At 42.4% G+C, this 15,375-nt stretch overlaps 4 protein-coding genes across 4 annotated transcripts; all 4 read left to right on the plus strand.

Annotated features, from left to right (window-relative positions):
* Positions 1 to 961: 961 nt before the first annotated feature.
* On the plus strand, positions 962 to 1,844 carry EAF01_002230 (uncharacterized protein; the record flags this gene model as incomplete). The annotated part of the gene is made up of 4 exons (XM_038910482.1): positions 962 to 976; positions 1,043 to 1,098; positions 1,194 to 1,269; positions 1,476 to 1,844. The coding sequence occupies 4 exons, from the start codon at positions 962 to 964 to the stop codon at positions 1,842 to 1,844; spliced, it is 516 nt and encodes a 171-aa protein (XP_038773404.1).
* Positions 1,845 to 2,830: 986 nt separating this feature from the next.
* On the plus strand, positions 2,831 to 3,148 carry EAF01_002231 (uncharacterized protein; the record flags this gene model as incomplete). Its single annotated transcript, XM_038910483.1, has 1 exon — positions 2,831 to 3,148. One exon carries the CDS (start codon positions 2,831 to 2,833, stop codon positions 3,146 to 3,148), a length of 318 nt encoding a protein of 105 aa, XP_038773405.1.
* A 6,219-nt stretch (positions 3,149 to 9,367) lies between these two features.
* EAF01_002232 (uncharacterized protein) lies at positions 9,368 to 10,649 on the plus strand (the record flags this gene model as incomplete). Its single annotated transcript, XM_038910484.1, has 2 exons — positions 9,368 to 9,884; positions 10,000 to 10,649. The coding sequence occupies 2 exons, from the start codon at positions 9,368 to 9,370 to the stop codon at positions 10,137 to 10,139; spliced, it is 657 nt and encodes a 218-aa protein (XP_038773406.1). The 3' UTR covers positions 10,140 to 10,649.
* Positions 10,650 to 11,978: 1,329 nt separating this feature from the next.
* On the plus strand, positions 11,979 to 14,658 carry EAF01_002233 (uncharacterized protein; the record flags this gene model as incomplete). The annotated part of the gene is made up of 5 exons (XM_038910485.1): positions 11,979 to 12,068; positions 12,112 to 12,363; positions 12,944 to 13,164; positions 13,216 to 13,884; positions 13,940 to 14,658. 5 exons carry the CDS (start codon positions 11,979 to 11,981, stop codon positions 14,613 to 14,615), a joined length of 1,908 nt encoding a protein of 635 aa, XP_038773407.1. The 3' UTR covers positions 14,616 to 14,658.
* Positions 14,659 to 15,375: the final 717 nt, after the last annotated feature.

Here is a 15,375-nt window from a genome sequence, read left to right on the forward strand (position 1 = left end):
GAAGGAGATCGAAGGAGGGTGTTGATAACCTTCAAGGTGACGTTGACCGCCGTCATGGTGCAAGAAAACGGAAACATATTCTGGCACTTACATTGGAAAACCACGAGGAAATTCTTGAACATTTATCAATCACCCTCGGCCTCTAAAGACTTGAAAGCGTCGAACACGTTCTAGAGACCGAGGGTGATTTCCTTTCAGTGAAGTCATTTTCAGCTTGTAAAGCCGCATGACCATGGCCCAATTGCTGGAAAGATCCTCTCTATCTCGATCTGGAGTCAGAATCAAACTCTCTCAATTGATAAAGAAGGCTTTGATGTGAATGAAAGATGGAATAGTATTGATGGGAAGATCTTGAAAGTGGAAGAAGAAATAATCTTACCAAAAAGTGTGACTTGACAATAAGCGTCTATAAAGAGAAACATGAGTGTGTTAGTGAGGGAGAAGAGGATTGGAAGCTCAAAGAAGTATTAAGAAGTTGGTTTAAACCGTTCTAGTAAAAACTCTGTCTGGGCTAAGGATACCCTCGAGGGTATACAAGATGTGTCCAGTCAGAGTCTTTGAATTCCCGACTAAGCAGGAATATTAGTTCTGAAATAATCCCACAAACTTTTAATTCTAAATAATTGTTTATTGAAGTTTGAAATCCCTTTCTTTCAAAGAATTGCCTTTTTGGCTTTCTCTTCAACTACCTAAAGTCCAGCTAGAAAAGCTAGACCTGACTAGTGCTTTTCTAGCCTTGACTAGCGCATTTCTTCCTCCTTTAATACCTCCTCTCAACCCCAACTTGAAATTGCTTTCTATTGAGTTTTTATTCATGGCAGTATATCCATTACTACTACTTGGTATTTCAATGCGAATAATCTTCACGTATTACAATCCCATCCTCTCATTGAAACTCCGAAAAGTCTACCAAGGTATCTCGGGTGCTCAACATAAGCCGACTTTAATCAATACACTAAAAATGCCAAAAGTTATGGTATGAGATCAAGTCCAAGGGTTTACTTCCAAACGCTCATTATATAGCTGTCTTCTTTTGAATCAGAGCCGTGTCATCTCTCTATGTCAACTCGATGATGCAATGCGATTTGATTGTTGTACGTAAGTAAGATCAAACCTTCACTCCTTCCATCAGTGAATTGAGTACAAACCTCGTTCTTTCTAAAGTCATTATGACTAATGTTAATCTTAGCAAGCATATGCACACCAGGCAACGAAATTGAACCTACATCCGCTGCACCAATTCCGAAGACAATTATCACAAAGATGTCAGTTTGTGAATCATAACGTCGTCGCACGGTCGCAGTAAGTGTGTTGAGATCAAGGTTTGTTCTTCTCCCGTTCATGTTCGTTATATCACTAACCATAGATAGCAACCTTTCAAGCTACTACATCATCTGCTGTGAAACGTGGCACCTCCCTATCAGAATTTAGAATCAACTTTCTTGGCACCAACACCATTAAGCTGCAAATGATAGTGCGCGGACCACTTTCCATGTACTCTCACAAAACCTTATTCTCAAGAATTTGGTACGAATATTGAGTGCACCTCGTCGACTGCTCTCGCAGAGCTGGCGGCTATCGTGTTCCCCTTCGCCAGGTTCCCAACGCCTTCATCTCAAAAGTTTCCACGATGGTCAATTTCACCTCGCGACAGCTCTCGCAGGTGTGTGCTCTGCCTGCCTTTATCGGTATCAGAATCACCTCACGACAGCTCTCGCAGAGCTCGTGGCTGTTGTGTTCCTATTCGTCCAGGTTCCCAACGCCTTCATCAAGTTTCCAGCATAGCGCGGACATCGTGGACAAGCATTTCATCCACGGCGATTAGCGGCGATATAGCAAAGTAATGAAGCGATATCGCGAGCCTCGTCGACCTGCTCTCGCAGGTCTGGTGGCGGCTGTGTCTCCGTTCACTGAGGTTCCCAACGCCTTCATACGATCTTCTGGAGATCGCATACACCTCGTCGACTGCTCTCGCAGGACTGGTGCTGCCCTGTCTGCCGTTCGTTCCTAGTCCATTTGCGCAATAACAGCCACATGCTTGTCCCTCGGGTCTAAATGCAGTCAACTCACCTTCTTTACGATTGCAGCTGCGGAAAGCAGCTCCCGGCAATTGCCTTTCAGTTGTTCATAAAACCCTCAAACTACGATTTTCACCAATCGTGCAATCTTTAAAGAAGCGACAAAAACTTGCCGCCGAAAAAATCTGCGGTCGTCAAGTTCGTCGTCAATTGTCCGGAATACACACTATTCCACAAGGATTTGCTCACAAATCATACGAAGCTATTTTCCTTTGGAATATGGCCAAATCCTTGATGAATGAGACCGGAAGTGCCCAGGCGGATATTTTCCGGTCGCTTTCCAGTTTTTAATATCGGTGCTCTGCTGGGAGATGAACAAGATGCTATGGTGAACGTTTTCGGAGATCATGCTCTTCGCTTGATCATCTTTTAGTACCGTACCGTACCTGTTCTTTGGTAGGAATCTCACAAACTCGTGTTCTCTCATGAGAGCTGATATGCTTCCAATCATCCTCTTCAATGTCTTTAGAATATGCTGTATCAAACAGCAAATTTCGTGTTGCGGTGCGGTTCCAGCGGGTACCCTGAGGAGAACCGCCGACAAAATCAATGTTGGCGGCTCCCCAGGGCCTGTCGGTGCACCAGGCTATATTGCCGGGTCTCCATGAACCGTTCCGAGTCGATGGATTCCTCCGCCTCGCACTTCATTCTTCTCAGTCTACAGCCTACAACGAGGGGAAAGGACCCCGTTCCTTTCACCAGTCCAGAGAGAGTGGCGGGCGAGGAAGTTACAGCTGGGTAAGATGCCAATTATGAAGCCAGAGGGGAGAGATGAAGTACCGAGAAGAACGGCGAATACTATCTCCAGGAAGCGGAATGTTCCAAGTGCGATGCTCTATATGCTTCAGATGGACGAGCGATCTGATGATCATGACGCGCGGGGCATCCCTTTGAACCACGATGACTTCGACAACGAAGATTGTCTTCCACTTGACCTTGATGAGGCTGAGGAGGAAGAGCACTCGGCTATTCTCGCACCTCAGAATTCTTCTGATCCTCGCTCATACCACCCACACTTCTCTCGCCACCACGGCAGGCACTTCAATCTACACTACCTTAGTTGTGATTAATCGCCGGTGTTGATCTCCGCTTAACGATCATTGCTTCCACGCAGCTTAGGTCAAAAACGCGAATAACCAAATCATTTTTCACTCCCTTCTCAGCAACAAATTCATCGCAGCCACGATAACTACTTTTTCCCAATCTAGCTTCTTCCGAAACTAAAGAACCTACCCCGGCAAATATTCCAGGAAATGTATGTGTAGTCGGTTCGTTTTTCTAATGGTCTCAAGTGGAGCTTCAACTCCTGTCACTAGGAAAAGCCGTAGAGCTCCCCAAGCCAGGAAAACCTGCTGAAGCCCCAGTCGTTTCGGTGCCAGAGATCTTCGTCCTAGTCATTCCATTGCTAAAGAAAAGAGGGTCAAGAAAGAGGAAGAGATAGAGATGCGAATGTAATCTAGCAGGCAGCAGATATTTCTATTTGATATCATGGGTTTCCCTTGATATCGAATGCAAGATTCAGTCGGAGAAAGAAATTCGTTTTCAGGAGGGGCTTGGGAATCGTTGGGTATGAAATACGCTGTCTATGTATTTTCTGGCTTTCATTTATATTTCAACTTATTAGCATGATGTGGATTCAATTATGAACATTGAGCAAATCCCAAGAACTAGTTGTAAGTAAGAATATGTGTACAGTAGATAAGTTAGTCAGTCAACCAAAAATGCATTCTCAAAAAAAAAAAAAAAAAAAAAAAAAAAAAACAGATCCTCAGTACATGCCTCCATCACAGCGACATTCTCTTATCCATAAAACTTCGTGCTCACAATGGACAAGAAACGATCATGTTACACAATAATATCCCCAGAATTCATACTCCAATCCTGCACCCTCGAACCAAATCACTATTCAACTACTCAACTATTTAATCTAGACAGTTTAATTATTCCCTGGAATTCCCTCCGTTAAACTCCCTAAATCCCACCAAAACCTCACCCATCACACGACACCACCACACAGCACCACCATTATCACCAACCCCAACCCCATCATAATCATCCCAAACCCATCCGTCTATCTACTTCCCATCCTCTTCGGCACATACTATTTCATTCCCATCTAATCCCGTAATATTTCCCGCATTCCCCTTTCCCCTTTCATCTTTCCTCATTCCTCTTCGTATTCCATTTTTCACTACTATATTTTCCTACAATCAAGCTCACTCACTCATCTACCCCTAGGAGAAATGATCATCACGGATAATTATAGCACTACACAAACAATACATCCATCCAAACCCCATCTTTCCTATCCTCGTCTTTCAGACTTCCAAATATTTCTCGGGCTCATCAGAAGTTAGAGGGATTTCTAGACATACTGTAAGATTCGAGATTTGCGGGTATGTAGATATATAAATACCTAATTATCCCATCCTTCTTGTAACGTGTAACTCGTAACAGAATACAGTAGAATGGGATATGTGTGTCATACCAATCACCACCATTCCCTCGGGTCACTGATATATTATCCGCTAGACCTTTCCACTCGATTTCGAGCAGGTTTGCAAGAGTATATCCATATCCGTTTGTAATGATACAAAAATGTAGAAACAATAAGTAGGTAGTGACTAACACTAGCGAGTCGAGGAGTAGGTACTTTCGTTTTCAGCTACGATGAGATGGGTTTCTAGGAGATCGCATTAATGGATAGCTGGTGAATGTATGGAGGGATGGATGGTTGGTCCTGCTACCGAGCTTTTCTTGCCTTTATCTAGGTAGGTACCTATGATTGCAAATAATAAATGCATACAATGTAGCTAGGGGATGGTTATGTTTTTAACACACCGTTACTAAATCCTCGAACTAGCCGTTTCCAACCAAGTAATGAATACCCAAGTATCATATCCCGATACCAAATTTTTACTACAGACTTCCATCATTAAGTACATATTACCATATTGTATTTCATTTTGCCGAGATGTTCGTGGTAATAGTTATGTATATGGCAGCTAGACAGACACTTGATCGAAACGACGTCTTAATTAAACGAGCAAAAGTTGATTGGAGTCAACGGCAGAAAGATTTTCACTCAAGTAATATAGGCTATCCCACCATAGTTATAGCCTTTAATCTCTTTTCCTGCAGAGAAAGCAGGTGACTCAACGGCGACCATAGTTCACCCCTTTCTGAAGATATACTCAACCAGTTGAAAGCATGTTGAAAAACGTATGCACATAATGAAACCACCAATTTCGATTCTCGACCATCAATCATCAAAATTTCATCATCCATTGCATCTCCATCTATCTACGCACCCTGTAAACCTCGCCAAACTCCAATCTCCCCAATAATTTCAACCACACTCACTCACGGCTTAAACAAACCCTCACACCGCCAGCACCTATCGAACCACTCGGAATACTGCCCACTCGAATTAATGCAACTCCCCGTCTGCGTACTGCAATGAAGTATGTAGATAGGTAGGTAGGTAGGTAGGTAGATAGATAGGTATTGGCTACAAACACACCAGATGTGGACTCAACATCTTCAGGCCAATAAAGGTACATCATGTTGGAAATAAAGCACTAGCGTGAACATCTCTGCAGGTACTGTACAGTACTGTACTACTTGTATGTAAGTACGGATGCATGGCATCGAGTCTCGTCTCCACCGCGATTCGACGGTTCACGTTCAACGTTCAAGTAGGTATCTAGTGTCTACTTTTCGTTTGCCGAGTTCGTGTTGTGTTGTGTGATGTTATGTTGATTTGTGATTTGACTGGTATGTAGCTCAAGGTTACTATCCCGGGTAAATTTCAAGGTCCGAATTTGGGTTTCCGAGTTCCATTCCATACATCTTCGAGTATCGAGTTATACAACAGTTCTAGAGTTCCAACATATTGTCAATCTATATTTATAGAGACCAAGAGGATAATATATGGAAGGACTCCGTACTATACACTGTGTAGTGATTACCCGACTTGTCGAAAAAACGAGACACTCCGTAATGGGTGAGGGAGATGATTCGTTCTAATGGTTGAATCACCGACGATTGTTCTGGATTTCAGATGACAGATAGATAGATAGTTAGACACGTGGATTCTGAATCCTAGAGTAAAAGAAAAGAAACACCGATTGAGAGTCCGAACAAAGTGTGGTTCTTAAACTTTCAATCTAGACTCATCGTTGCCATTTCCGGCCAAAATAATTTTCTCATTCAAGGTAAGGTACCCCTCGTGCTGCGAGACGTTCGTGTTCTTCCGGATAGCATGCTACTGTACATAACAACATGCTAACCGTTATTAATCGAGTTCTACATGGTAAAGTGCGTAATATGAGCGGTCAAGAAAGATAGAGGAATATCTTATCGATAAGCCTAGAATGATCCAAATTCACACTACGGACGATGTCGCGCTTTAACATGTGGTGTTGTGGAAACCCAAGGATAGTACGTCGTCACTCTTTTTCCTGACGTGGATAGTATGGCGTAGCATGTATGGAGATGATTTGACATACAGAAGTCTGCTGGATGAAGGACTTCATGTTGTGAGTTAAGCGGGGGTTCCAGCAGTGAAATGACAAATTGAAAGGAAGAATGAATATATAATATAGGTAACATGAAGTTCAAGATATTGAAAGATTGTGCCAAATTCTACCAACTTATCTAGTGATAATGTACGGAGTAGTCTTACCCTTTCATGTTTTTGGCTAGTGAAGATGTTCTATATCGAAATGATTTTATATAACCTCCTCTCTCTCCCTCAAGGTTAATCATCGTCAAAACATGTGAAGATATCCACAACTATCCATTATTTAGCAAGTATTTTCTTCCCGTTCAGCCACACCAGGCAATAGAGAGGGGGAGATGTTGAGGGATGGTTACACATCAAGACGATGTGCATCCAGTTCCTTCCTTTTGGGTTTATGATTGGGTTTTAATATCACCTCATCAAGTTTAGGTTAGTGATAGAAACCCAATACCAATACGTTTCTCTTTTCTACACCCAATCTCTCACCAACACAAACATAGTCCTTCTCTTGGAGACTTGTGGAAACGAGAGGGAAAAAGATGATGGATGGATGGATGGATGAATAGATGGATGAATAGATAGTATCTTACATAGAGTGAGATTACGAATGAAGCGGCTCAAAACATCTTGATAAGGTTAGAGAGATAACATGCATGAATAAATGGTAGGTCCGAATAGATTGATATAGCCATGAGCTACCTAGGTAGGCATAGATTCGATGATAAAAATAGGCAAAAGGCAAAAGTGTCTACTCCATCGAGTGATTCGACTCATCCGAGTCAGACCGAGAATTGTTGGAATACCTGGATTATGTGATAGCTCCAACTTGATATCCATCTATCGGAAGAGGAAGGGAATGAATGTCAAATCCCAACAGATCTCGATGGAGATGCATACGAAATGTACGAAGGAGGTTGTAACACTAGGTAGAGGGAGCATATCATATCAAATGAAAGCGTGGGGAAAGGTTTGTTGTGATTTCAGTTCAACGGGTCTACTTACTTGTGACTTCGTATGTCACTTTTATTCGTAAATATAAATAGAGCAAGGTGACTTATGCAGGTAGAATACTGGGAAAGATGCAACCATGCCATGCCATGCCATGCCAATTAGTGATATCTTTTCTATCGGTCTGAAAAGGAAAAGGGGGTGCGCTGTCAAAGTCAAAGTTAAAGTTAATGAAATATATCAACGGCTAGCTAACGGACTTTTAATTTGATCGTTCGAATGGAGGGTGGCATGAATGGATGAGTAATCCAATAAATGAAGAAAGAAGGATATGGATATCATTTCAATCCTGTCCTATCCTATCCTATCCTATCCTATCCTATCCTTTCCTGTCCTGTTCAACCCACTTCACCTTACCTTACTTTGAGCCTTAAGCCACCATGGGAAAATTACCCCTCCATCATAAAAAAAATCATTTGTGAGGGAGTTCGAAATGTATGTGATTTGTTAGCAGTGGATGAACAGATGAATGTATACGATTGACTGATCTTTTCAAAGTAATCCTTTAGCGACCTATTTCTCACCGTTTAAAATCAAATAACTTGTCTAGTGCTACATATAAACTAGATATTATTAAATATGATGAACTAATACTTATATCTATTTAGGTAGGTAAAGATACAGCATATAGTATATCGTTACAGTGTTTTCTCTATACATGTGAACAGAAAACACACACAGTACATACATACATGACGCTCCGCTTGGCCACTGCCGTGGAGGCTTCTTCGCTTCGCTCTATTGGAGAGAGAAAAGGAGAGGAGAGGAGAGGAGAGGAGTGGAGTGGACAGAAAGGAAGAAGCTTTCATTCATGATGATAGTAATAATAGTTATGTATTGCAAGCTAATTAGACTAAGAAGCTTGTAATTTTCTAGTCCTATATGTTCTTATTTACTATTACAGCTTGTGTCAACCTTCTCTCTTCTCAATCTATTGTATTTGATAATCAAAGTGTAACAGTCTAGACAAAGTAAGACGACAATAACTTATTTTTACCTAGTATTCTCTAATTATCTAGTATCAGTCTCTCTTCTCACTCAACTATGCCCATTTATATTGAACCCCCCCCTCTTCTAATTCAACAGCAATATCAATATCAAAACGTCCACCGCTCCATGAATACAACAAGCAGACTAGATAACTTTGCAGTCAGCATGCATACATACATACACATACATACACATACATACACATACATACACATACATATATACATACATATACCTACATACATAATATACGGTATGTAACAAACCTAGCTCGCCTAGTATGTATACAAACACGATTCAGGATAAACCACCCAGCAACCAAGCCATCTTTTACCGCATTGCATTGAATTTGGAAGAGGGATGTATGTCTCTCACCTATCATTTCATCTATCACTCACCCATCCATCAGCCATCCATCACCTATCACTTCACCATCTTCTGCATGAAGAGTTTCCTAGTCCCTGTCATAAGATGCCCTAGTCCTTCCCATCCCTAGTGGTATTATGTGATTAGTTCACACACACAACCTTACCCCTCCAAAACCCAATCTAACCAGTAGTTTCCCGAGGGTCGCCGCATTTCGCATTTTTCGCATCTTCCTATTAAAGATTTTTTTGATTTTTTTTTTCCTTTCGAGTTAATCAAATTTCTTGCCTGGTACCTAGGTCCGTATTATTATATTATACCCAACCAAAATACATCACGTACCATCCTTTTTTCCCTTTTCCCTTTTCCCTTTTCTTGCTTTCTCTCTTCTCTCTTCACCATGTCGACTTCCCCACAATCCCCAGAGTCAAATCAACCACTTCCCACCTCCCAGCCTACTGAAGAAATCCAAGATGCCTCCCAGAGACGAGAGTCCGAGTCCACCACCCGTTCCACCGAACTCTCCAGCGTCACCTTAAAATTACGCAAGGCCCTGCGAAACTTCCCCGACTTTCCCATTCCGGGCATCGATTTCGTCGATATCTTGCCGCTCTTCGCTAACCACGAGCTTCACGAATCTTTAATCCGCGCTCTCGAATTGCAAGTCTTGTTGGTAAATGGAGGAAAGAAACCAGATGTGGTTGTGGGATTGGATGCCAGAGGATTTCTGTTTGGTCCCTCGCTGGCTTTGAGATTAGGTGCTGGATTTGCTCCCGTCAGAAAGAGAGGAAAGTTGCCGGGTCCAACGGAGGAGGCTAGCTTCGAGAAGGAGTATGGTCAGGATTATTTCCAAATTCAAAAGGATGCTATTAAACCAGGACAATCGGTTTTGGTTGTAGACGATATCATTGCTACTGGTAAGGTTTATCCGGTCGATCAATCACCCATAAGCATTTACACAGACTTGTGGAATGAATGATCCTGACGAGTATCAATACGATTATGAACATACATACTAATATTTGATTCTAGGAGGAAGTGCTCAAGCTGCCGGAAAACTTGTCCAACAACTCGGCGGACATTGTATGGGATATTTATTTATTTTGGAATTGGATTTCTTGAAGGGACGTGACAAACTTTCCGCTCCCGTCGTAACATTATTACGCGATTAAATACTCGTGAGGGAGTGGGAATCAAAAGTCACGAAACATGTTGTTGGGCGTTGGTTGAGGGGACCAGGGAATGTTCATCACATAGACAGCATTGCATTATACATGATGAGGCGGGTTGATTGCACGAGGAGGTGAACCAGAAAGGGGGAAATGGTTTCATTATGAGAGGGAGGACTTTTGCATAAGAGTGCCAGATATCTGTATCTTGGATTGGATACACTCATTCAGCGGAGAGTATGCAGCGAAGAGTCTTCAGCGAAGATATGAGTAGGGATATTGATTTAGATCAAATGATATCTTAATATCGATTTGAATAGTATTTGAGTTTGGGATAGATGTATCAAGGAATGGATGTAGGAATGGGAACAGAGCAGAAATATGGCCAAATCCAAAGCGAAATTCATACATTCAATCCCAGCTATCTACAACATCATATATATCATCTGAGTATCTATCATTTCATACGCTCACATATTCACCTCTATATATCTATACATCTACACATCTTCAGATAACCTCAAAGCCATATCTGTGAATCAAAGTATCATTACCTCTTCTTATTCTTATTCTTTCCCTTTCCCTTTCCCTTTCCCTTTCCCCTTCCTTTCCTCTACCCATAATTTCTTCTATGCCACCTAGTATATTTGCCATCTCGCAGTGTAATTCCATCCATCCCTCGAAAGATGCAACCTTATATATCCACCGAACCCACAACATCAACACATATCACAACACAACACAACACAACACAACTCACTCACTCACCCCATCCATCCCATCTCAATTTGCCAATCTTCCAATAATTCACACAATCACATCATATCATCAGGCCTCATCCCACTTCACCATTCTCTCACGGTTGACCCCTCCAAAATCCCACTTTTTCTTCTTCATTTGTCTAGTACCGAGAGAAGCCATTACTAGTCTACCTACACACCAGTCACTCGAAAACTCATAAAGTTAAGCTCAAGCCATCTATCTATCTATCTATCAATCCATCTATCTATCAATCCATCCATCAATCCATCCATCAAATCCACCAGTGATCAAATCAATCAAGCAAGCTCTCACCGATAAAGGAAATCCATCCCAGATAAACTTCACACTAATAAGAATTTCCCTACATGCTCTCAATCCCAGCTTGAGCTTGATTGGTTAGACAGCATAAGTTACCCTTTCCTTTGTTAATAAACAAATCCATGAAATAATCCACCCCGGCTGCGGCGCCAGCCTTGTTGAAATAATTTCTTTCTTTCGGTGAGAACCTCGGGAGCCCTGGGAGACGATGGAGAGGAGTGGGAGAACGAACAACTCTATATTCACTCTATCTAATTAATAATAAGTTTACGTTACTACCGCGAGAAAATCTTTCTCTCCATAAGGTTATTTCCTCGGAACCGAATTCTGTCTGCAATTTGCGATTGGTATCTAAGATCAAGGGTGTATACATATACCTACCGGTACCTATACATACATTTCACGATCTTTTCCTTGCGCATACATAAGGGTCTCCGCTTCGTTGGGGCTGGTATTGTTTATTTTGTTTCTTTCCTATCGTATACGAAAGTTGGATTCGGATTCGATAATACAATATACAGTTACGATTACAGTCACAATTACAACTTCTCACGATACACATACATACATACATACATACATACATACATACATACATACATACATACATATACACATCACACCGGTACAAACCTCATCAATCCACTCTTGCATTCAGGAGGTTCGAATTTGGAAAGCTATATACCTACCTACTTTACTTCCTATCCGATACTGATACCCTTACCCATCTCATGGAATCACCCACAAGAAATAAATAAATAAATGCCTTCCTTCTTCACCTTCGACCAAGGACGCGACCGCTTCCAAACAGAATCCTCTCCCCTACTAGGCCGCTTCCGCGCAGTACCAAATGTATATACCACGAATGGGCGCACGCGCAGGAAATCTCTCTTAGGGTTTTCGATCGATGGGTTTGGCGGCGCGTTCGGAGGCAGAGATGAGGGGGACGAGGGAGGAGTGGATGGATATTATTGTGATGGGGATGAGGAGGAGGAGGGGGGGTGTATATGGGTGGAGAGGCAGAGTGCGGAAATGGGGAGGAGAGTTTAGAGATACCTGGATAGAGCCGAAGCAGAGGAGTGTGGCGGGGTGTGTGGAGAGGTGGTGGTGGAGATGGGGAGTTTTGGTTGGGGCGCCGAGTGTTTTGGTGAGTGATATGGAAGAGGTCTCTTTGGTTTTTTGGGTTTAGAGACGGGAATGCGGATTTCTAGGCGGTGCAAAACGAGGGGATACCGGCTTGTCGAGTGAAGCGAGGGACATAAATGTTTGGTTTATAAGGGGATCTTTACGAGCGCAAGATTGGGTGGATGAAGCAATGCTTCTAGAACAATGTCCTTACGGTTCTTAATATCCCATCTTCTACTCTTCTACCTATGCTGTAGTGGCTTGGGTGGGTAAAGAAATATGGAGATAATATGGGTGGGAATTCCTTAATGCCAAAGCCTCTGCTCTTTATTATCCCACCTTCTACTATTCTGCACCCGCGCCATTGTTTCTATTGGGCAGATGATGATGGGGGCTAGCCCCCAAACCCCCATAGCTCGCTGCGCTCGAGAGTTTCCTTATAATATGCTAGTCGGCCTCCACGGCAGTGGCCCCCGGAGGGCCAGCGGAGCGTCATTCAACTTTATACGGAAAAGCTGTCATCTTTTATTTCTCTTTTTCTTAAGAAGTTGCGGATGTACAGATATATTGAAGAAACTTTACTAACCATTCGAGAATACCAGGCTGTTGCATGGTGTGCGATACCATTTCCACAATACGAAATTCCAGATGACGACAACATAGTGGATTCACCATTGGCCATCTTTGGCCACAAGATTCCAGGTCACGGAGAAGCCAGAGTTGAAATTAACTTTTGGTTCTTTCTATTCGTATATTATGGTTTCTATAATATAACAGCATTAATGTGGATTACGAAAGTCTTCAACATTTATTCGCTGAATTGGTATATTTGAGCTTGTTGGATCTAACCAGTATATACACTAACATGTTTTAGGTGGCCTAAAAGTCTTGGTTTTCCCCTGACAGTCTCTATTATTGCCGCAATGTCAATAGCAGCTCCAATACCTTTTTACTGCATTCCCGAACTTCGATATATCACATCACACAATACAGCGTGGATATGCTGGACATTCTTCGCCATGGCAATGCCATTATTAGTTGCATTTGCCATCCTCCTTAATCATGAACGACATCTCGGTTTACGTAATCCTCTTTCGGAAACTCAACGACTTTTTACTTCTTCATGGTGGACAGGTGATACTGATACAATCAATGCAAGGGATCGACCACGAAGAGCAAATGTTATTCGAAGTCAAAGTACTTTTGACCCAAATGCTTCTCTAGAGGTGGCTTTAGCATCAGATGATATTTATCGATCAAGAGATGCTCAACGTATGTTGAGAAAACGTTGGTTGCCAGCAAGTTTTGTGAGATTTATGTGGTTTTGTTCGGCTCTGCTAATAGGTATTTTGACTTACCTGTTGGGAGAAACTTATGCAGAGATCTATTTGCGAACATTGCCGCATAGCACGATTGAAACGCTCGTATATGTTTATAGTTGGGTTGTAACGGTTCATTTATTGGATGGGTTATGCGGGTGGATTTTAGGGGGTAACGAGGGAGAAAGAGTAGGTAGTTACCCCCTTGGTTGGGTTTTTAAACTGTAAGATTCCCAATTTTTGTATGTTTCTTCAAAGATTACTAACAGGTTCCCTAAGCTACTTCGCTCTCACCTATCAAACCTATGTCCGCGCTTTATATGCTCGTCTTCGATCACCACAACAATTCATCTACCTCCAAATAATGTCCTCTTCCTTCCTGATTCTCCTCGCCCCACTCACAATCTCCGCACCTTTTCATTCGCTTCTCACACTCCTCGGTTTAAACGGTCAATCATATACCGCCTATCAAAAATTCTGCACTCGAAATATCTTCCTCCGCGGCTTGACCGAAAACGTCTCAATGCTTACTTTTCTCGGAAGCATCTTGGTTCTGCACTACGGCGCTAATAAAGACGTATACCCTTACTTCGCCTTCGATACTCCAATCTCTCCACCAACAAACCAAACTCTCTCCTCTATTACCCACAAACTTTTCCCCTCCATGCCACACTTTCCTCATCATCTCCCATCTTCTGGTACTCCCCCATTAAACACACCCCCCCAATACGATTTTCGCCTCACGTTCTACGCGTCAATTGTGACGTGGGGATGTGAGATTGTAGCGGGCTGGATCACGAGGAGAATTCTCTGGTGGGGATGGAAAATCAATGTGACGGCGGAGGGGAAGAGAGATTTGGCCGCGTGGCCGGAGTTGTTGCCGACGGGAGTGGTCGTTATGGTGCACGTGTTGCAGAATATGCTGTTTAGTATTGTGAGGTTGGAGTTTCACTAGGGGGTGGAGAGTCGGGCATGAGGGAGGGAAAACAGGGGAAAATAGGGGAGGAGAGAGGAGGGTGTTGGATATGATTCTCATGATTGAATGAATGAATGAATGCATTTTCGCTTTATGGGGTTTGAGCAGGGTGTTGGCTGGATTGTTTGTTTTATTGATTTATTCATTATTGTTTTTCTTGTATTTTCTGCCGTATTTCTTTCTTTCATTTACATACCCTCCTCGAATTGCGTTGCGTTGCATTGCGTCACATCATGCCTTTTTTCCCTTTCTCGTTTCTCGCTTCCTCGATACCTTTGTTTTGTTTGGATTGGATAGATTAGGTTAATACATGATGAAGGAATGAAGGAATGAATGATGGGATGATTGGTGGAATGAATGAAGAGATGACTGATGGAATGAAAATGATGGAATTGGGAAGTATGGAAATGTATGTAATCACGCGTGGAGATTAGGAATCAAGAATTAGAGAAGTTTGGTTTGAAGAGAAGAAGAAAAAGATAGGGGAGGAGGAAGGGGAAAGGGTGGGCGAGGGAAGAGTGGGGGAATGGAGGAGGAGTGGAGAAGAATTATGTAAATAGAAATAGAAATAGAATAGAAATAGAAATAGAAATAGAAATAGAAATAGAAATAGAAATAGAAATAGAAATAGAAATAGAAATAGATGTGAGAGAGGGAGAGCGGGAAGGAAAGGGAAAGGAGGGATGTGAGGGAAATGGGGATGGGAGGCTGGATGAAGTTGTTAGTGGGCCATTTGGTC

The sequence above is a fragment of the Botrytis porri genome (genome assembly GCF_014898465.1).
Source record: "Botrytis porri strain MUCL 3234 chromosome Unknown BPOR_003, whole genome shotgun sequence".
NCBI lineage: Eukaryota > Fungi > Ascomycota > Leotiomycetes > Helotiales > Sclerotiniaceae > Botrytis > Botrytis porri.